Source organism: Onychostruthus taczanowskii, unplaced genomic scaffold, assembly GCF_017590055.1.
Source record: "Onychostruthus taczanowskii isolate IOZ18803 unplaced genomic scaffold, ASM1759005v1 scaffold33, whole genome shotgun sequence".
NCBI lineage: Eukaryota > Metazoa > Chordata > Aves > Passeriformes > Passeridae > Onychostruthus > Onychostruthus taczanowskii.
The window spans coordinates 2,019,743-2,043,583 of NW_024500683.1; the positions used below are offsets into that span (position 1 = coordinate 2,019,743).

General features: G+C 37.6%; 1 protein-coding gene across 5 annotated transcripts in view; it reads right to left on the bottom strand.

Moving 5' to 3' along the window:
- Positions 1-23,841, bottom strand: part of KCNQ5 (potassium voltage-gated channel subfamily Q member 5) — a 281,577-nt gene that overhangs the window by 119,043 nt on the left and 138,693 nt on the right. The window contains exon 1 of one of the 5 annotated variants that reach the window (XM_041410574.1): positions 1,756-1,858. The exons of the other annotated variants lie outside the window; for them this stretch is intronic. Coding sequence (XP_041266508.1) covers positions 1,756-1,760 — 5 coding nt within the window. The 5' untranslated portion in view covers positions 1,761-1,858. Of the gene's footprint in view, positions 1-1,755; positions 1,859-23,841 lie in introns of those variants that run through there. 5 annotated transcript variants of the gene reach the window in all.

Below are 23,841 nucleotides of genomic sequence, written 5' to 3' on the forward strand. Positions count from 1 at the left end.
TTTCCATTGACACTGCTTTTCTTGAAGTTTATCATTCTGACTTTATGTCTGTGGAAAGGGGAAATGGGTGCAGTACTGATAGTGGTTAATGCATTTACCAGTGCTGTTTTACTCCCACTGTGTTTCCTGTGATACCAGTCCAGGGTTTGTGCCATTTTTCAGCTTGGAAAATGTGCTGCCTGGTAGATCTCACCACATAAGCCACAACCGTCAACTTTTCTCAGCTCTGTCATTGAAAGCAATGCAATCCTGGCATAAGATCACAAACTGCACTTAAGCAAAATAAATTCTTTGTGCTTTCATTTTCCATGGTTCTGGCCAAGAAAAGAGTTTTGTGAACTCTTCTTCCCTGCTCTGATTTAATTTTGGTACTCTATTCTTATTCCTGTAGCAATACTATATTAAATTGTATTTTGCTACTGCTTTGGTCAATCTCACTTTGGATCACCTCTTTCTTCAGTCTTTTCTGTGCCCTAAATGCCCCTATTAGCTTCCCTACAATAATAATTTTCTGTGCCCTTTACATGTATTCATCACCCGTAAAATTTTCATATACTCCTTGTAGTTGCAGCAAGTTCCCACTATGTTTTATGCAGAACCTTTCTGTTTGTTTTCTCTAACAACTTTAGGTACATTTTGCTGCATTCCCAGCCTTTATTTTGCACTAAAACTGAGGAAAAGGTTAGTTTGCTTCTGTCTTCTTGAGTCATAGATAATCTATGTTTCTAGCACAATTCTAAGACCCAAGGCTAAAAATAGAAAAACCAGAGTAAGAGCTGCACATGTGCTTCTAAATACACAGCATCACACTTTTAATTTGTTTTGAAGGGGTGGGTTATTTATTTCAACTTGTAAGATAAACCTCAGTGCTATGAAAAACTCAGTTAATTTGTCTCCATACTAGCTATGATGGCAACAGCATTTTCTGACGGAAAGACAGGAAGAACCTAAATTCTGATCTCAGTGTAACATCAAAGTAACTACACTGGCTTTCTGCTTAGTAAACATAATTTGGCTTTCAGTTTTTCATTAGTTACTTTATTTTTGTTACTGAGCAAAAAGCTCATATCAGTGTCCAAAATGATGATGAGAATCTGTGAATGGTAATGCTGAGGTGGAATAATGGTACGAAAAAGAGGAACGAGGGCCAGATTTCCATCAGCTTATAACCACTGTAAAAGTTGAAGTAAAATGCTGAGAAGTGTTACAATTCTTTAAATAGCTTAAGTCAAGAACTTTTAAGAATAGATATCCAAAAATAGCATAGTAGTAAATTTTGTATAGAGTTTTAACAGACTTTCTGTTCACTCCTAAATACAGAAGAACATGTGTTATAATTATCCTCTAACTCTCAAAAAGGAAATGGGAAAATCTAAGCTACCAGCCACCAAAAGCGCAAACAGTATTTTTAGAGGCCCAAAATATAACTAAAGGAGAAGGAATGAAAGCAAGTATGCATAACTGAGTAATACTTTAACATTTTCTGGCATAACTGAGTGATAATTTAACATTTTCTGTCATAAGCAATTTAGACAAGGTTAATTTCTGGGTGTGCTGCATATAAGGAACATAGACATCATTAAGCACCATCTGTCGCATGCGGTGGAAACAACAAGCAGAACCACAGGCAGTGTCTGGGGAAAGGATCAGCTTCCTTTAGGGGACTCTTCAGCAAGCTCTTAAAGAGTCATCTCAGGTGCTGCTCTAAGGCTTTCTTCCCATTAGAGGATCTAGTAATGCATTATTGACACTTACCACATCTCTTTGCCACTAAAAGAAGCAGGTAAACCTCGTATTCCCTCTATCAACAGGTAGCAAAAGTGGCCCACAGAACGATTTTTATAGTTCTTAAATGTATATGAAGAATTGCAATATGAAGAGGCAGAAAACAGGTCAATTCCCCATCTTGTAGATAACCTCCTTCTGGATAATACTGTTGTAATAACTTCAGCAGCACTGGTAGTTCTTTAATCTAAATTGATAGACCTGAAGAGAAACCAGTCATGTTTCATCTGCCAATGTGTATTCTTAATTCAAACTGTCTGTTTTAAAGGAGGCATATCAGAATGCAAAATCTACCCAGATGCTGTCAGGCAGTACCTGGAGATCAGCCACACATGAGCACTGAAACTTGCCTTTGAAACTACTGAGATATGAAATAGCCTTCTGATAATTGAAATCAGTGTAAAACCATGGGTGTTCTTGAATTTCTTTACTAAAAGAAATGTAAAACACTTGCAAATTCTTTAAGTGCTCTACCATATAAACAGTGCCTTCAGCATATAATGGGTAAGAACCTATTATTGAATTGTAGATTGTGTAAAAGAACTAATGCTTTTGCAGCAGGCTCCATCTCTATCAGGAAGGCTTTGAAGCTGCTAAGCAGGTTCAATACAAATATGTTGTGCTTTTCAAAAAGCAGTCCCATGCTCTACAAGACCACATCCTCAGAGGCACGCTTATGCATTATACATCAAACAGCTAATCAAGCCACTAATCTCACGCTGTGTTGCTTGCTTCCTGTTGAAAGCCTGAGGAAACAGCAGTTTGTGCTCAGCTGCAGCCCATTAGCAGGAGTCTCAGACATTTCTCTAGCTTGAAGACCAAGTATTTAAGTGAACAACTAATAGTTGCTGTATAATTAAAAGATCGTTATTTTTAAGTTATTTGCATAAACCTCCCTGTAAGATGAGAGCTGATGCCAGACACATTGACAAAGGTCACGCATTACCTAAACAAATGCGATGTGATAACTTCAATTGGAGACCACACTTTTTGCTGTCAGTGAAGAATGAGGCACATGGTCATTAGCAGACCTAGTGGTTAAAATGATTATGAGCTTTAAAGACTAATTTTCTGCTTTACTTTTTGGAAGAATGGTAATCTGTATAATGGGAGGAGGCTATTCACACAGGTAATCACCTTGGGTATTGTGTAGTACAGAGAGAAAGAGAGATTCTCTGAACTGCTCTTCGGGAAAGCTTATTTTTTCTCTTTTCTGTCTAGGAATGGAGTTAAAAGAAGTTTAGATACCCAGGTTGGATGCCTATGGTAAGCAAGTGTGATGACACCAAACAAATAGCCATACACACAATCTTAAGCCACAAAACAGTGCAAATGTTCTGCCCATTAACCATGATCATTGGAGGCAATTTTGGTGGCCCTTAGCCCACTCTGTCGGCACAGCCAGAGCAAAATATCAAGGTTAAAAAGTAGTTACCAGAGTTTCTTGAGCAATAAATAATGTTTAAAAAGGAAAAAGCAAAAAACCAAAACACCTTCACACATTTCTGTGACCATGAATATACTCTCAAACTTCTCAGGAACATAAAGTTTTAAAAATTAAACAGTAAAAATACATGTTTGGGCATTTACAGACTTTGGTGTTTACTACTCTTATTAAGGGGCCAGAAGTAAATTTCTGTTGATGTTGGCATGACATATTTGTGTCACATATTTAGAACTTATGCAGAAAGGTACAACCATGAACGTCAAGATACATGTAGCCACAAGAGCAGATCACCCTACACCCTACTATTAAAAATGAAAGGGTCATAGTGGGGACTTTTCAGGCAAAGTGATTTAATGTGTTCTGAATTCATTCTTTCGTTTAAATTGATTTAACTTTCCTCAACATGCTTATGTACACAAAACCAAGGCTTCTTCCAATTTACCAAAAATAAAAATCTGCAATCAATTAACTCATCTTTCATTTTGTCGTCACTTAGACAATGTAGTTGAATAGGTTTCTACAGTGCCTTGTTTCTCTGTCCCTTGAGGTCTGCCTGCACCAGTACGGTTAGGAAAGTTAAGTTGAATTAACTAAACATGCAAAATAAAAATGCAGCAGTAAAAATGTATTAATCCCTGAGGCACAGTCCTCATTCACAAACAAAGCTGTCTTAATTCTTCACTACTTTAAGTCTCAAAAGGAGCATCTAAACAAGGTTTTTGTGCACTTAAACTAATTCACATCCACTTAACACCTTTACTTAACATCCTCCTGTGACAAAGCAATGCCAGCAAAATCTTTAGCATAAACACTTTCAGGAACAAAAACATCTTTACTGCCAGTAGAGTTTATTTCACTTTGGGAGCAGGCTATTCTCAGAGCAGAGCTCTTTTGCCAGAGGAAGTCTCATCTCCATTCAGACAGGTCGGTGGTAAATGCTATTAAAAAAAACAAACAACCACCTTCCAAATAGCAGACAAACATAGTTAAGATATTTAAGACTATTCATGAGAACTTCTGAAAAATGTAGGTGTATTATTTTCCTGCTTCACTTAATAACACATGGAAAAGTATTTCCAGATATAATCTTTGAAACAGCAAGCATTCCCGGTTTTGCAATTTATTTTGCTTTTATAAATACTTTCAAACAATTTGCTAGTTATTAAATGTTATTGCCTTCTAGCGCCTCTGTTGCTCGTCACAATATTAGACAATACTTCTACTCAACACTTTTGTGTAACAATTCAAACATGTATCAGCCTCATAAGTAGGCACAGCTTCCTGCAGTAGCCTTGTCTATTGTTCAGCTTTTCAGTAACGTTAAGCTGTGCTGGTTATAGTACTCAGGTAAAATTACAGCCTTTTGCCAGTGCATTTATATTTCTTTCGACAGTGTTTCCAGAGCACTTGCTATAGCCATCACTATGCAACACTAGTAGAAACTCAGTCTTTTTGCTGATTTTATTGCAAACATTTTCATTGAATTATGCAGGATACAGAATGCCAGAAGCAGAACTGGAAAGAGAAGAGAAAGTAAAACCAATAACTGTGATGGCAACAGCCCCACAGCAGGGGAGGAAAAGAGCAGGGATGGAATAGACAGAGCTGGAGGCAAGCGGGATGAAGGAGGTGGAAGGATTCTCTGTCCAGCTTGTGCTTAGCCACAGACAACTGCTTCCAAGATGTCTTCTGGAAAGTTTGGTTTCCTTGTTCTGGCAGTGCTTTTCTGAGCACTTCTGTTTTGCTGTTTATTTTGCATCCCACAGTGTCATCTGCCTTCCTGCCTCTTGCTGTGCCATATCCAGCTGCCCCGTCCTTCCTCACATACTCATTGCTTTGCTACAGCCAGAGTCACTGAGTGTGCAAGGGTCCCTGAGCCATGATTGCCACATGTTTGCTACAGACTCTTTTCCTTTATTACTCCCTGGCAAGCATCTCTTGGAAGCTTGATACCATTTTGCTCCTCTTCTCATTTACAAACCCAAATACATTCACAGTAGTGCATCCACTATTCTTATTCTGTCTGAAACTCACTGCTCATTCAATGTGCCACTACGAGCAATTGAAATTAAAATAAAGTTTGCTTAGAAGAGATGCAATGGCCCTGATAACACCCATAGCTCTGGCCTACCCATGCCCAAAGTTTCTGGGTCTCCTTCCAGCCTGCCCACAGTCCAGAATCCCATTTGAGCCCTTTGAGGCCACCTGTCCATGGGCCAGGGGTGTTGCAGCAGGGACAGCCTCCAGTTCCATCCCCATCCCTGTAGGTAGTTTGTCCTGTGAAGGGAACCCTGCTCCACACAGGGCACAGCTCCTCTCCAGCCCTGCTTCTGGCCCCAACCTCTTTAGCTTCCCTTGGATCACCCTGGTACCAGAGCAGTGTCTGTTGTCAATGTCTCCATCAGAACCAGCCAGGTGTGTAGGCCCAGGGGAAGGCACCCTGTGAGGAGGGAATGTCCTTGTGCAGTCAGCCCAATCAGTGCTGCTGATCCCTGACAGAAAGCAGATTATTTTACAATAATTTTTTACTAAAACATAGCTTTCTACTTGTAAAGCCAAAATGTCCAGTTTTCTCTCTTTCCTTGTCCTCTTTAAGGTTGCTTTCTGGCCTGGCTATCTTTGCAAGAAAATTATCTCTGAAAGATATATGCACACAACTTCTCTGCTCTGATCTTTTCCATTCTGACCTCCTATTTCCCAAAAAAAGGCAAAGGGTTTGGTGCTTAGAAGTAACAGATATGAAATCACAGATATGAAAAATAGCTGGAAAGGAAAAGAAAGTAGAGTCCCACAACAAAGATAGAGTAGGGTTTGCATTTCAGACTTAATGGTTACAGCTGTTTTCTTCTACAACCCTCTAAGGGGTGAAGAGCCCTTTCAGGCAGGACTGACCTCTCCTGAGGACAACCTAAGCAGCTGCCCAGAAGGAAGTATCTGAAGATGTGGTAATCCTCAGAGGCCCTGGTCCTGCTTCTGGGCAGACTTCTTAGGTTGGGGCACAGCAGCAGCACATTTTTGTTGGGCTCTGGGCAGGATTTAGCTTCAAACCTGAATGGCCACATACAAAATTTCAAAATTTTAAGGTCAGCTATCCATACTTCTTGACTTAATTTGGAAGGTCTGCTGTGGGTGCATCTTGGTCAGAAGTAAGCTGACAGTGTAACTTAGGATGCCAACCTTAACTCCTGCTGGGAACAGCTCCTGTCTGAACAATTGCATTGGTTTTAGTTGCATTCAAAGGATAGAAATGGGCTTCCCTTAACACCAACAGAAACTCTATGGAGTGTGCAGCTTGCAGCTGTGGGTTACACAGAAGCTGCTCAGGAGAGCTCTTAAAAATGAGCCTAGCACACAGCTGGCCAGGGGATGCTGAAATGTATTCAGCATAAGATGGGATTCTTTACACAGGGGAACACACAGGTATATGAACAACAGGTGAAATCATGCCTGGACTTTGAGATGGTTCAGGTGCTCTTACTGTTATCACACCTGTTTTACACATGGGTATGTTTGAGCCACCACAATAGGGTAAGTAATGGATGAGACATCCCTACGGAATAAGGAAACAAAATCCAGAAGAACTAAGACTGTAGATAAATGAGATAGAAATTATATAAGCAAAAATATATACAAATAAAATGATATAGTAAACCATAAGATAAGCCAGAGGTTTATAATTACTTTAATATATAGCTCTGTTGCTTTCAAATGTATAGCACCAGTGACTGGTTCCATTTCCTAGACAGTTACTTTCGGCTGTGTGTTTTATTTTGAAAGAACTTGAAACCTTAGCCTATTTGAAAAGTAAGTTAATCTGTGACTTTCTTGTAAAAGCTTGCAAGGAGTGTCTTCAGACACCTACTGCTTGCCTCTGTATTGTGGCAAGTATGAAAATGAGCCCTTGAGCCACTTACAATCCCCCGTTGATGCTGTGCTTAACTCAAAGAACAAAACTCCTGTATATTACTTGCTTGATGTGGACATGGCAGTGACCTTTGAAAACATTTAGCTGGGTTGCAGTAGGAGCAGAAGCTACAAAATTAGAGTTAATGAAAATTACTTCAACAGGACAGAACACTGTGTTATATTTGTGTTCAAGCACATTGTATGAATGAATCAGATATTGTCAAAGTGGGAGGATCAGCCTTCTGCAAAGTGGAAGTGTTTCTTCAAGAAAAAACTGCATTGTGTAAAATTATGGAAGAGTTAAAAGTACTATAGCTGCTTTTCTACTACTATTTATATATAAAGCTAAAGTATTACTTGGCACAAATGTATTAACAAGTTCCTTAAAGAGATACTGGAATGTTTACTGGTCTGGAGGGACTGACATTTTTCCAGTTTGCTATTCCCTTTAAATTGTTTTATTTTCCATTAGCTATAAAATCCTTATGTTTTCACAGCACTGAGAACAGGAAGGGGTATTTTTTCAAAAAAGGCAGCTGAAAATAAGCAGCACAGCACAAAGTCCTTCCCTTTCCTTTGACATTCTTAATCATGCAAAACTTAATTTTCATGACTCTTTACACAATCAATGAATTTTCTTTCATGAAAAGTTCTTTTTGTGGACAACGCTCACTTTTGTTTTCCTTACTTTTTAATACTTTTGCAACAAAATTATTTTGCCATTTCTTTTGGGGATGAACTCCAAAACCAACTGAGAAAAACTGGAAAATACTGGAAAATTTCTCCCTTACCTGAAATATTGAATTGTCCCAGAGGCATTACATAACGTGTTGTGAGTGACCCTGTGCTCACAATGTAAGTAATGAATGTGTCTGAAGATGAAAAGTGAAGCCACCTTATGACATGTATTGTCTGCTCCCTCTCATGAAAAGTTTGTCCCCATTATAACTACAGTTTGTTTTCAAAATCATCTACTACAGCTTCAACTCTTTCCTCCACTCTCTGCAGGAATTCCTTTAACACCAGTTTGCACCTCAACAGCTGACCCAAAGGTTCCCAAGCAAGGTCATGTTCAGCTATCACAAAAATAAGTCACTGTAAAGTTTTTGTTTGCACAAGATTTTCTCCCAGATATTTTGAAAGATGTCTGCATTGTAATCAAATATACATATACAAAGAGAATGAAGGATGGTAATGAAAAGGGTAAATCTGCCTGAAATCAGTTTCTGTGTGAGAGTTACAGTATTTCAATTGTGGCTTCTGTGCAACTACAGCTTTCTGATTTCAAATTCTATTTTATATTAAAAAATAATCAATAACTTCTTAAAATATATATCGCACTACATAGAGATGTTCAGCTCTTTTGTTACTGTATCTTGTGGCCAGAAGCCATTTTTTATAGTTAGAGAGTGTGAGTTGTGCATTTGCTTCTTAGGCAAGTTGGACCAAAATGCACAGCAGATGAATTCAAAAGTGCCATGTGTATGAACTCAAACTTTCCCAGTGTTTTTCTTGATGACACAGATTTTAAAGTCTGTAAGTTGAAACAGAATACAGTCAAAACCCAATCCAGCACACAGATGAGTATGAGTTGCACAGCATGGCAATGGCAATGCCAACACTCACAGGGTACAGAAAAGCGTTCTTGGATAAATATCCCAACGTATCCATCTTAGCCAAAGTCTGCCTCTTTAGAGTGTGAGAATATTTGTCTTATTTTGATATTATTTTTGAGCCCTAAGTAGAAGCACAGAATTCAGTGCATAAATCAAATGAGAGAAGATTATTTCTCTCATGTTTCTAAACCTAAAAAAAAAATGCACATCCTAAATGTCAGTTTCAAGTCAGAATGAAATTTTGAATTAAATTTAGTTCCTGTTCTACTGAAATTTCAACAGACATGCCTAACCATTAACTATTTAAATGGGAGCAAAAGCCTTATTTGATTGTTAAGGGGAATTGATTTTATTTCAAGAGCAAGTTGCCATTAGCCTTGCATACTGCATGCAAACACATACCTGTTTCCTTGGAAATCACAAGATATCTCGGAAGTTTGAGAGACTTCCCATTTTGGACTTGAAGACTAAAACTAGAATCCAAAATCTTTTAAAAATTGTTTGGTATCTCTCAGGCAAGAAGCTGGTTAAGTGAATTAAATGCCTTTTGGAGATCAAGGATCTTTGAAGGTTTGTACAACTTTAGAAAATCTAGGCCCAAGTTTATCACTGGCATAACTGCAGATTCCTGAATTCATGGAGTTATGAGAGGGATAAAACTGTCCCCTGGTAACTTGCAACTAGATGAATGAATATTACTACATGAGAGTAAAAAGACGTATTATATTCACTCTCTTTGTGTTTAGGTTGCTTTTCTTTCTAATTTATACATTTAGGACCTATGAAAAATCTCTTAATAGGGGTGATATTCATTAAGCTTCTCATATACATGTATATTTATATATATACTCAATCCTATTGAAAATAGTATTAATTAGAAGACACATAATTGTTAAAGCCAATATCCTATTGGAAAGATGAGGCTGCATGAAGAAGGTAATGGTTTGTATTTTTCAGGTTCATTTCAATGTAATAAGCTAATACTGCTATTCCCATTAAGACCTTCAAAAATGTAATTAAATGCTCAAATGACCACTAACATGATTAAACAAAGAACAGGGTAGGTTATTCACTAAGCTTATTAAAAACATTTATATTCTGTCCTGCTCAGTAATAAATTACAGTGAATTATTTTTAGAGCATATCAACAGGCAAGCAGTTTTGCCATTATTCTGTCCAGTAGGTTAGTTCTGGAATGCTATTCCATTTTTAAAAAGCATGTCAATTATACCTGTGTGATAGTTTTGTTTGTTTTGTTCATATCAGGTCTTTATTTCTCTAAAGAGAATGCAGTAGAGGGAGCTCTCTTTAAAATGCCTTCAACCTAATTGAACATCATATGTGCTTATTCCCTGAGTTTGGTCTGATATTCACAGCAGCAAAGAGACTTTGTGGAATATACTTATGTATAATTTAAAACACATTGCACTATTATAGCGCTTATTAATTAAACTTTCTTCAGTAACTTGGGATTTTTTCCCCCATGATGGTCCACACTGGGCCAACTTACCTTCCAAGCTACCCTCCCCACTAATCTCACACAGACAAAATCACTTCTGTTCACTGTTGCTCTGTTTACACATTTCCTAACATGGAAATATGTAATTATATGGCAGGGCAAGCATCCCCATGCATGTATATGACATGTGATATTGTGTACTGCACGCATTTATACACGTCTGCATATGCTCCCCATACCATACACTTACATTTATGTGTTCACAGAGATATGAATGTTACATGAATTGACACACAAAACATGTATTATATGACTATATGTATATAAATATTTAGTGAGTTTGTCTCATATTGCATCACTTTTCCACAGTGATCTCTTCAGCCTTTTCAGAGTTCTATTCCTCAGGATACAAATTTCTACAACTGCAGCTCAGATTTCTTATCTAGATTTGTACTTGCTTTTATAAGGACATGCACATTTTTGACCATAAAGTGCTGCATGTTCTAATCGCTATTTACCACATCAGTATATGTTATCTAAAAATTCTACCAGCAGACTGAGGCTTTTTTTCCTGTTTGTTTTCTTCCAGATATTGGAAAAGCATAAAAATTACCTCTGGAGTCTCTTCTATCACAACTAGAAACATCTTGACTCAACTATGAGTCTCTATGGAAAACTTCAATGAGAGGTTTATCAGACAAATTATTCTTGAGCTCTATTCTTTCCACTAAAGCACTCATGAGCAGTCAATATTTTGTCCAGGACTGGAATCAAGATAACCAATTTCCAGTCACAGCTGGGTCTTTCCGCTTGAACTTTTCAAGCAGAGGCACATTAGATTCCTTTTCACTTATGCCAAATTCTACAAAATTATGAGGAATTGCCACCAAAATAATAGAAACCTGTGTCCCCTTTGAGGGCATGGAGCAAACCAGCAAGGTCTGTGAAGGGAATAGTACTTATCCTCCATAGTTACTGTTTCAAATTTTTGATATTTTGTCAGATTTTAAGTAATAGATACATATCCCCCTTCCAAATACCCAACAAATAGTTATTAAACACATCTGTTCTTTTTGGCAACATGGCCAATAAATTTCCATCCCATAATAGGCCTAAACATCTTTTGAAGAGACTAGTAAGAAGTGATGTTTTAAATACAAAAAACCCCACCAAAATTCCGGGAATAGTTTCACCTCATCAGAGTAGCTTTCTTGTGTATCTTTAACTTCTCTTATCAACAGCCCATGCTTTACAACTTTACTAAACGAACAAACAGATGTAGCAATCTATATAAATCGGATTTTCTTCCAGCAGTTTTGAAGAGAGAGATTTCAGCAGTTTTGACTATGCTGTAAGATAGACCTAATAATTACTTAGATGTGTTTGAGCTTTTGCAGTGCTTATCTCCACTTTCAGGGCAGCATATTGAAGACATCTCCTTCCTCATTTTCTAAATATATATCATGATAATACAAGCCCCAAGGTTTAGTAATGCTCACTTCTCTGCACTTGCATGGGATGATCCTGTCTACCCACGCAAGCTACCAAGAGTTATTCCGCTACAGTCTCTAAGTCATGTGGCAGATACAAGCAAGCAGGTGCTTCCATGAATGAAACAGCGCTAAATGGCTGTTCAAGGCCAGAAACTGAAATGTATACAGCCAGGGATATTGTGTGACTCTTGGCCTTCCATGACATGCACAAGCTTTCTTCCCCTAAAATTCTTGCATCACACTGCCTAGACTAATGGAATACAGACTTTTAGCTAGATGCTTTTTTAAAGGAATATATTCAGTTCTTATATTCTCACCTTTGCTTTTAATAAAATTCAAGTCTTCACCATTCTCCTAGGTTTTGACCTTGGTGCTGTGCAGTCTGAATTTGACTAAAGGAACTCAAAATTCCTATGCAGGTTGGATCTTGTCAGAGAAACATAGGGTATCTTCCACCTCTGTACTATATTGAGTTAAAGTGTTTATTTTGACATAGATATTGATATAAAATAGAATTTTTAAAAAATCTTCTAGTACTTCAAGGAAAACAGAATATCATCTTAAATAACAGCCATTCAGCAAGGCTGGTAACTGCAGGTATTTCAAAAGTAGAGGAAAGAGGCAAAGGGGGTTCAGACTACTTCTTAGAGTCGGGCTAAATTAGTTGTGATGGACTTTTAATTATGCAAATTACACAATTATTTCCATAATTTGTTTTGTGTTCCTATGTCATATTAAAACTGTGCAAAGGTAACTTGATTCACACTATAGTTTTGCTCTATAATATTTATTTTCTCCCACAGATAAATCCTTGTTCTGTCTGCACTTGCCATTCATTATGAAATTCATTATGCTGAGTGGATGGATTGACCTGCACTCATCTCACTGTAATCGTTACAGACATAGCAGACTGAGGAGAGGATGTCTCGTATAAATCATTAATACACCTGAGACTATGCTCTCCTTCTGGCTCACAGGGGATGTGTAAGTGTCTTGATTAATAACAAAAGTAAAAGACTGTCTGAACTGGCATCCTTCATGACTAAAATAATTTTTGAACAGTCACCTACTAGAAAATCTAGAAAACTTGCCTGTATCTACTGATCTACCAGGTATGAGAGAAAAAAAGACATGGGTTTAAAAGAAAATTCTGCTAAACAGCCCTTAGCTGAGCCAGAGGGGAATGGTAGTTCTACCTGTCTGTACTGCTCAATTAGGTTTCCAGAGGGTAGATCTTCTGTCACTGCATGTTATAGCTCCCAAAGAAATAACTGGCAATTTCCAGCTGTGGCAGTTTAACACAGAGAATTGTACAACTCACTTAGGAACTCCAGCTTGACCCAATCACACAAAAAATATTTCTGATGATGGTGACCTAAATAACCTCTGAGCAGTACCAGCTAGGCAAACAATTATTTCTGAAAGTGAAACTGTCCATTCCTACACTGAACACTAATGAATAAAATATTGAAAATTTAGAACAATATCCATAGTCTAACAATATATTTAGAACTGGAAAAATAATAAATCAAAGAATGGCTTATAAAAAAGAAAATAAGAAATACAATAAAAAGGAAACAGAAGAAACAACCCTTCAGCTTTATAGAATATATGATCATTATTAATTGTATTTGAGCAGAATTCAATGATAAATCTTAATATATACAAGCAAACTGTATAGTTTGAGAAGAAACAAGAGTTGAAAAAAATGGTGGAAAAATGGTATTGGGAAGTAGTGAGTGGAGTACGGAGTTGAGCACTAAAATATAGATTTTTTTTTTCATATCAATGAAGTGATCACCAAGCAGGGCAGTGCTCAAGCTTTTGATCCACTCAATAGGACTATTGCTTCAAACCAGCATTCAGCACCTCCAGTTTGGGGGATTTTGTCTGGCTATAGGGTCTGTGGGCTGCCTTCCATCATACAAAAGCCAAATACTTTTCACACAAATTTCTGCACTTCTCTTTTGAGATTCGGAGCACACAAACATGCCAGAGCCACTGCACTGCTCGAGACACGCTAACAAGCAAGCCCTGAGAGATTTGTTCACAGCCACAAGAAAATCTGAAGCTCCCCACTCTTGCCTCTCAAGCATCAGCTGGGTACAGTTACATTTCTTCTTCAGACTGCTTTTCATTGACCACTTTATTACAGCAAAGGCAGATCTATTTGTTGAATCCCCCTTGGAACTAAAGATATATTTTACCTCCAAGATAGGACCTCTGTTGCAGTTTCCAATCAGATGTCCTTTGTAAACACAATATAGCCTTGATTTTGAAGTGGAAGTGAGAACTAAAAACCATATGTTCCAAATCTGGGACATATTTTCCTCTCAATAAACATGAAAAATCTCAATTCTCTCTGGTACTCACATACATGTATTTAAATAACTCAGTAATGAAAGCCAGGGCCTTGGGCAGCAGCTGACCATTCATCACTGACACTTGGTATCAAATGAATCCATAAACAGATTTTTTTCCCATTAAATGCTTTTAAATATAGCTTGTCATAGAAAAGCACAGTGATTCAAGGACAAAACATCCTCCTCTGCCTATTGTTTCTGCTGATGGATTTGTGTCTTTCCCCAAAACCAAACATATTTCATTTCTGCCTAAGAAATATTTACACCAAGATAAAAACCCCACAAGAATTTTCTTGCTTGTCTTTTTGTACTTTAAAATCAATTTTAAAAATTGTCTCCTGTTTCTGCTGAAACACAGTACTCTGTAGTATTCCACTTCAAGTCAAGTCACTTGTGTTACACTGTAATCTCTTTTCATCATAGAAAACTGTAAAATCGTTGATTAGCATCTCTGGCACGAAGCTGATATTATGGAATTGCTTTCCTTTCCTTTCCAAAAACCAGCCCTTGCACAGCTCCAGTGTTTGCACAGCTCCCTGTTTGTTCTGTCCTATAACACCTCACACCACACCAGTCTGGATGGCCCTGGCTGCCTAAACTCTGGTTTGAGTTAATCCCAGCCACTTGAAGCCACCTTTTGTGCTCATTAAAAAAACTGTTGAAAGATACAGGAGATGAGAGTGAAGAGAAAAATCACGAAGCAAATAAATGGAAGCCTGACAGAAATGTTGGCATGGTTTGGTCTCATGCATCTGTTAAGACCCAGTTATAAACTGCATAAATCAGATGGACCTGTGAGTAAGGTACACAATGAACACTCCTCTGTGAAGTTTGTAGTTGTCATTAAATGAAAGCACCTGCAGATTTTCTGCAGTGTTTTGCTACCAAGTTTCCTAATACCCTAGGGCATATCCAATTCTTCTGTTTCCATGCCTTCATCTATCAAGACAGAATAACAGCTCACACAGTGAGAACTAAGTTATATACACTCTGGAGCCCTTGAGTAGGAGTTCAGCATTGCTAGTCATAATATATATACAAAATGAGACCTTCCCAAATTACTCAGTCCATAAATCTTAATTTTACTTCATCAGCTCCAGACAGGCTGCTTTTTCCCCTCTCCTCTCTAAGATACCATATACACAGCCTGCAAATGCAGCTTGTCTCAGTCACTACAGTAAACGTCTCCTGCCAAATCCCAGCCCAGAATCAAAAGCCCAAATACCAAATGACCTGTGAGGTATTGTGAAGTCTATTCTGAAAACTCTTCAGTCCATCAGGATTTAATATAAATGAATTAAAGCTACCATGGGTATATTTATATACATTAATATAATTTCTCTCGGCACCTGTCCTAAGAACATGCACAACCTCCTATAAATTTAAATACTACTTCCCTTTCTCCTATTTTCTAGCATATCCTTTTTCTCAGTGATCTTAAAGTTTATACCCCAAATGTAGGAAATTTTACACTCAAGAGGTACAAAATTTTCTCTTGTGTAGTATCAATGATCCCTGGGGAATCTGAATAATAATCTCTCAGTTAAAATCAGGTTAGGTCTGAACACAGCCTGACCATTTCTCTCTGGTTGGTGTCAAGGTTGCTTCCAGATCATCTTTCCTGTTATTTCCATCTGGAAAAAGGTCTTGAGCACAAAAATAAACCATCACAAACTTATTTGTTACCATGAATGTGAAAACATTTCATTTGTAATGGTAAGAAATTTCTATGAAAAAAAGAAGTGTTCAGCTCACTATTTATCTGCAATGCATAACACTGGTGAAGTATAATTCACATGCTGGGATATTATTCACACCCTTGCAGTTTACCTGGGCAGATTTTGGGTCCCAAAAGGGGTGTGTCCTATGGTGTAGCAGATGGTGTGCTAGCTCTGTCTCACTACAGAGCGCACTTCATCACTTTCCTTGTCGCTGTGGAATAAAAAAGTACATCTCCAGATGACTCTTTTCTGGAGCACAGGGTTTCTCTCTGTGAACACCTTTTCAGAAATACTTCATTGTCTGTTTTTTTGCTTATCTCTATGTTGGACATAAAATGCTGACATTTTCTTAGATTAATGTGGAAGATTTAGTCAGAAAGTTAATTCTAATAAACTGTTGCATGACACTCTAATAAAGTGTTACATATTTCACTTCCATCTGTCTAATTTTTTTTCCAACTTTCTCTGGTGAGGCATTCACCGTCATTTTTCTTTCTGTAACTTATCCCTACCACTTATCTGTTTCCCAAACCTCTCCTCCAATGCCATGTTTTGCCTCTCCAGAATTCTACAGTTTTGCTATGATGCAGGAAAATAGGTTTACTGCAGAGAAGTAGAAGAATAAGAAGAGAAGGACAACATCTATGTGCCCTGAGATCCGATGGTGTTTCCTTGGCTGACTGCAGCTCCTACTGCTATTTGGCCTGTGTAATACTTGCACAGCACTTGTGATTTCTTCCCCATTCTCCCACCTGTAATTTGTGCCCTCCTGGAAGGTCTGTGGTGCCACAGTCTCTCCAGGTCCTCCAAGAGCAGAAGGAAGCTGTGGATGACTCCATACACAACCTGCTCTGATATGTTTTCTTGGCAGCCTGGAGATCTGCAGCCCTGCTACACAATCTGCTGTTTCCATGAGTTCCTGTTCCACAAATAGATGTGAACCGTTACTACAAACCTCCATTTATGACTTGCAATATCTGCCTACAAAAGAAGATAATAAGCCTCATTTTGAAACAACAGGTGGGTTAAGAGAAGGAAAAATTGCACCTTCATTACAACAGTCCTTGTGAGACACCTTTACTTTAAAGTTCTTTAATAACAGGATGATTCCTTTTGTATACTCATGTGCATCTGTTGGCCTTGTCAATTTTTTCAGTATCTGTGCATGGCAAAGGGAACTGGACTCTACCAGGATGAACACACACCATAAGGAGAATATATTTATTTTATCTAAGTTCTAGGTTATAAATTCTGTCATCTCCTATAGCACTAAGTAAGGGGTGAGAGATGAGAAGCGATGGCTTTAGGTGATAGAATCCAGCTTGACTTCAGGTTTGTGGGTCATGCACATAGTGTTGGCAGTTAGCAGTAAACACTTCTTATTGTAAAAAGAAAAAAAATGTGATGTGGAAGTCACTGATTGATAACACACAGAGAGTTTCTAAAGGCTATTTACAGTCATTTTTCAGTCTGGAAATCTACATTAAGGCATTTCCTCCTCTCATCAGCAATTAGAAAGCCTAAAACTGAGAATAAGGTTTGCTTTCCTTTGGTGTACTACTATACACAAATTGGCTATGTATTTGGTAAGGAAAGAGAAATTCAATTTTGTGCATCAGAAGCACCAATGAATAGAAAATTATGAGAAAGAGCTATAACAAGAATGCCCTTGAGATGCACAATTGTACTGAGAAGAATACTAAAAAAGCTCTGAAATTTCAGCTCATACTGTACCTAGAGATGCACTTCCAGTTACTTGCCTGAACTTACTAAGCACTGATTTTAGGAGTAACTCAGTTCCAAAGTTTACCTCCGCTATAAACATACAATTTTCCTACCACGTTAGAATTCAAAATCAGGCGGCCAGGAACCATAAAATGGCACTATGCTCTTGTTCTTCCCTGTTGATTAATCATTACAAAACAGACTTCTGGCAAATGGCAGATTCAGCCATCAGACTCAAAACTTATTGCACTTGTTTCTGCCCATTCATTCAGATTTCTAAAAAATCTGCTAACTACAGAAATAAGCTTGGACTTCTGAGGATGCCTTGCATGTCTAAAATCAGAAAGTAGCCCAAAGGTGTAACTCAGCCTGAAATGTCAATGAAGACTACTCCTGGCATTATTGTTGCTATCTAATAGAGGGACTGAGAGATGGAACAATTTGTTTCTTGGTATTTAATGTCCCCCCTTATGAAAAATAACAGGGACTAAGTGTATATGTTCTATGACATAATTTATATCACAGAAAACAATCTTCACAGTAAACCCTTATAAATAGAAATTTAACTAATAAATATAAGGATAAATGATAATATTTTTCTAGATAATGTGGGGTTTTTTTCATTACTACTTTGTCTCCAGAGAGAGTATAAACAATTTTATAATGCAAATATGCTTTTTTGTGCCTCAAGAGATTTAAAAGTTTCCAAGCTCTTGATTTTTAGTCCTCTTTTTCAAATACACCTGCATGTACAGTTTAGGTGTTCATGTTACTGGAATACATGCAGTAATTCCAGTAATTTTTTTTTGTTCAAGATTCTTCAAACTCTTCAAACTCTTTTATGAACCATGACAACAGAGCCTGATGTGCTCTGGTGGTGTTCAGCAAAACAGAAGATGGCAAAGAAAGATAGAACAGTCAAGAAGATCTGTGCAACTAAGCTTGATACAAGTCCCTGAGCTATTAGATCCTGCCTTTGTGTCTTTGCTGCAGTGACAGCTCTTTGACTCCCCTTGAAAAATTTATGTTTATTCCTGATCCTGTACAACCCCATCTTTCACAGTTTTATATAGACTGTCTAGACCAAACCTTTTTGAGGGGGCAGAGGGTATTGCAACAAAATTTTTTATAAATCTCTGCTCAATTGTAACTCCTCCCCTGCATTTCAGCAACCAAGTTTGAAGATAAAGTTTAATGAAATGAATTTATGTACAGAAAAATTAAGTCCTGCCAACTTTTGCTCAAAGGTACTTTACTCACAAAAGGCATGTTCCACTGACGTTAATGACAGCAGCCGCTTTTCTGTTCAGACAGAAAGCCCAGGATTAATAGCTGTGGACTTTAAAGAAGTTGGTAAATTTCTGATTCTACCCAAGTCAATGGCAAATCTCCAAGTGGAGTACAGAATTCATCATTTTAGGAACAGAGAGATGCAGCACATTAACAACTGGAGTTAATTCCTGTATGTTTTATCAGAAGCACGAATACAGTAATTTTCTTCAGACTAGACTGTTAAACTCTCAGCTCCTCAGTCCCACACATTTCCTAGAATCATAGAATACTTTGGGTTGGAAGGGACATTTAAAAGCCATCGAGCTCAAACCCCGCTGTAATGCCCTAAGGGCAAAACTGCACACTCTTATCTGTTTGTGGCTGTAAAACACAGCTTTGTTCTTCATATTAAAGTCTATTAATTCCCCTCCCAATTTTTTTAAAAATGCTTATGCCAGAAAGCATTGTAATACAGCATTCTGGCTTAAGCTTGAAAATGAAAAAATCACTTACCTAGTTTTGCTTCATTTCTAGTGATTTTTTAACCTGATATGTTCATTGTTTGTTAAGCTGCAAGTTTGGAGGAGGCACAGTTCCTCAGGTTCCACAAAGATCAATTACAGCCAATTAAAGCTAGTCATATTCCAACCAAAATATAATGAACAATCTCCTGAAGTGTTAAGCATCCTATAAATCTTAACTTTCCTCTATGAAGTCACACCAAATATTACCTAAAACCACAAGTATATGTAATGGAAGTACTGTGGCAGAAGCAGTAAGTGCTGCTTTGAATAGTGTTTGTAAACAAGAATCCCCCAAATGCTTAAAATAAGAAGTAGGATTAACACTTAAAATTACATTGCTTAGCATTCAAAGCTGTACAAAAGGATGACTTTGACATTTGGAAGTACACAGCCTTTCAGTGAGTCTTAGATTCAGTGAATATTTTGTAAACAGAGTTTAGAATTTGTTTCAAGTCACTTAAACAAGTAAATTTTGTAAGTTTATTCCTACTGAAAGTTATCCTAGAAGAAGACCGGCGGAACGCCAAGCACCCAGCAGCAACACTGCATCAGCTGATGAGTATTTTGTGAAGTTCTCTCTCAAATAAAATGGTGCTGACCCATGGTGAAGGTTCAGCCTAAGTGAAACTCCAGTAAAAAACTCAGAATTTGGAACATCGCCTTTACTTATTTATTTATTTCATTTTTAAGAATTAATGCTTTAAAGATCAAGGGCCAGCCTCTGTCCCATGTGTTATGTGCAGAACTCCCACTGTTGTCAGTGGGAGTATCACAAACATATCTGAGGTAGAATGTGACCTTTTTATGCACACAGCCTTTTTGGGTAACATCAATATTTCAAAATTGACTATCAATTAGATTTACATGAAGGGCAGTTGTGATAAAATAGCTAACAAGGAACAGAACCTTGTGCTGACCTTCAGGGTGAAGAGTATCTTTTGTTAGAAAATTGTTCAATGAACTGAAATCCTGATTCCCAACAGATTTATTTTGTCATATAAACTGCTGTTGTGACTATAAAAAACATATGTTGATTTTATGAGGATGAAATGAAGAAATGGTATGGGGATTTTGTGTAGGAAAAAAACCCAACTACCCAAGGAAATTATAACAGTTCACATGATGAAGACTATAAAGGAATAGGTCTATTGGGAAAACCCATATTCCTCCATTATTTTCAAAGCAAAATTTCCAATCAAGTAAATCCAATTCTGAGGAACAACATAAATTTGGAACTCAAATTATATGAATGCTTTGAAGAGCACTCCTACACCACCTTTTTCCTCAGCAAACTGACAGTACCCTATTAATATCTATCAGTAGTTTGAAAAACTTTCATCCATGTAGCGTTAGTATTTCAGCAAATGATTATGCAATGAAAATACAAAATAACATTCAGGAAGGTGACAGATCATCTTTGTTCTAAAGTAAACTTAAAATATTACCAGAATACACCTAATTTTAAGGATTTAAAAGCCAAACTGTGTTAAAAGGACATTTGCAGATTGAAAGTCCTTATGGTAAACAGAAATATTGTAGTTATTATATTCCATGCTGTGCCTTTCTATTATAGTAATTGTTTATCATAAATAGCCATAATTTACAGCTGATACCAACACAGCAGTGTACTCAAGTACATTATGAAAGTCCTAACATAGCCAATGGCTTACACATACTTCTCACCAATTATTCATACTTGGTCCTCTTTTGTGATAGCTTAAATTACATGTCTGAGAAGATCAGTGGAAAGGATACACAATGTGAGAATCTTATCACAAAAGTTAAGAAAATGTTGCTACAGGCAGTACTGGAAGGAAGGGAAGGGAGCAGGGCTCATTCTCTTGTTATCTCAACCAACATATACCTGCAGGACCATGAGTCCACAGCTGGAAGGAGCAAGACATCAAAAAATGTGGGAACTACCCAGTGTTCTTAGAGCCACTGGTGAGAGGAGCATGGGCAGGTGGGTGTCTGTTCAAATGGCAAATCACATAATCCTGAATCACACAGCTCCTCTTTTCAGCCTAACTTTGCGCTCACATTTATTTAAAGTCAAAATAAATGTGGAATTTTTTGAACTGACACAGATTGTACTGCATCAATCACAATATAAGCTAGAAATAAAAGATTTATTCAGAATGCAAGCTATGAATTCAATTATCTTTGTCAAAGAAAGCTAAATTAATAAATCTGGCAACACATTTGGCACAGATTTTCCTCTTAAAAAGACAAAACAGGTAAAAATCTTATGTAGGGGTTTTCCATTAGGAATGCCCAAATGGACTGTGAATACAATGCAGAGCATCATTTTACTTAAAGCAAGAACCAGCAGCCAGGAGAAAAGAGACCTTTTAAAAAAGCCCTTCAGTATCTGCAGTTCACACAGCCCAGGTCAGACGGGCAGTGCCTGCCTTCAGAAAGATGTGCTGCCTTGGAGAGATCCATATGCCCAGGCAGGCACGAGGCTTTGAGATCAGAGCTGCTTTCTGTGCAGCCAGATGGGAACATGGGGCAGAAGGAATTAGGATTTGTCAGTGCTGGTCAGCTGTGGGATTCAGCTCAGAGTATAGGCAAAGTGATATTAATGGACATCTCTATGGCAAGTGACAAGGAACAGGCAGGGTTAATGTTGCTGCCCACTTTGACAGTGACAGCCCTCAGCAGTAACAAGAGATGTCCCAGCTCCAGAGACACCTTCACAAAAAACATATGGAAAGTTGTTCATGATAATACATGATAGTTGCAAATAGTCTTGGAGAATCCTGAAAGCTATAATCCAACAGATGCATGAAAGAATATATAAATGCTTCATAAGATCTCATCCAAGACCAGAAGTTGGCCTCCCTGGGTCATGGGCTTCTACATTCCTAGGATTCCTAAGCATGAGAAGGCCATGACTGAAACAGCTATATAACCTCCACATATCCCCACTCGCTGAGAATATTTTGGAGATCTGACTGGAACAGCCTGGACTTATAAAATAAGGGATTTTCACTGAGATACTGCACGACCCATTTATGGAGGACAAAATGAACATACTCATATCCAACCACATAAATCACAGAGATGACTAGCCATTCCCATCTACCTTCTGAAGATAAAGCAATTTACAGAAGACAAAAGTAACCCCATGCAGTCAGGATGTCAAAGGAGAGGAGAAAAGAACTTAAAATACATATCTCAGATCAAAAAACTAATAAGTGATCTGATATCTTTGCTTTTTCAAGTGGCTCTAGATTTATTGAAGCAGATTCTCATCTGAAGTAAATCAACATCCTTCATTAAATCAATTAGCAGTGTTTTCCAGATTCTCATTACATGGTGACTGGGCTGCTAAAATGCCTGAGGTCAGAAGCACTAGGGAAGTCTCAGGAGGACACACAACACTGTTAGGAGACTTCCTGCTCCCAGACAGGCAGAAACCACTGCTCAAGAAAGAGCAGATATCCTTATGAAAGGTGCTTCTATTTAATGCTTATGGGAGAAAGATGGATTCTTAATGTGTAGTTTTTCTTTGTGATGGGAGGAAGTGGAATTAAGTACAAATCAGCCAAAATAATTTTTAGGTTGTGGGGGTTTTTCACTGGCTGGCAAAACAAGCCAGCTAAGTAGCTAAGTAGCAAAGGTTAAATAAAGGCTTTTAAATTTGGCTTATCAGCCGGGACCATTGACAGTAGTATGACTTCAATCCATAAAAGTAGAATAAAACTTTAGATCTTTACATGACATTAAAATTATCTCTGCTAAGAGTTTCTCCTGATGCTGAAATATAGTGTTCTGCAACACTTCAGAGCAAGGACTTCCACAAATAAATGCTTCTGATATGTGGTTTTCAGTTTCACCTGATTTTGCACTCCATAGATGCTGATGTTAAGCACCTACAAATTTTAAAGCAACCAAAGAAACCAAAGCCAAGACTGGTCTCTGGATGAAAAAAAATAGGGTCACTTCAGCAGAGGTAAGTAATGTCAAGTTTACAAACAAACAGAAGATAATAAACCAGAGTCAGAAAAGTATGAATTTTGCCTGAAACTGGGTCTGTGATTTCTGAATATTTAGTCTAGTGACAAATACCTGTAAACCAGAGTCAGAAAAGTATGAATTTTGCCTGAAACTGGGTCTGTGATTTCTGAATATTTAGTCTAGTGACAAATACCTGGTTAGGTACCATCATAGTTTAAAAATACCTGTAAAAGATTGCAGGATCATTATCAGTTTATAGAAAGAACTTCTGTCCTTCCCTTGAACCTGCCATCTCAGTTGCATGGATTGTTTATTTTTTTTATTGCCCAGCCAACATCTTTCAGCTTTCCAGGTATCTTATAATGCAGTTTTATTTGCAGTTTACAAAAATAATGAGAATATCAGAAACTTCCAACCTGGCTTTCCACCACTTAACTTTCAAACAGAATAAATCCTGAGAGAAAATTTGCTTTGGGTACAGCTTACACTCTTCTGATTCACTGACCATGAAATTCCCATCCTGTCAGGATCAACATTGGTATTTCTCTCTGTATTGCAGCACATCTG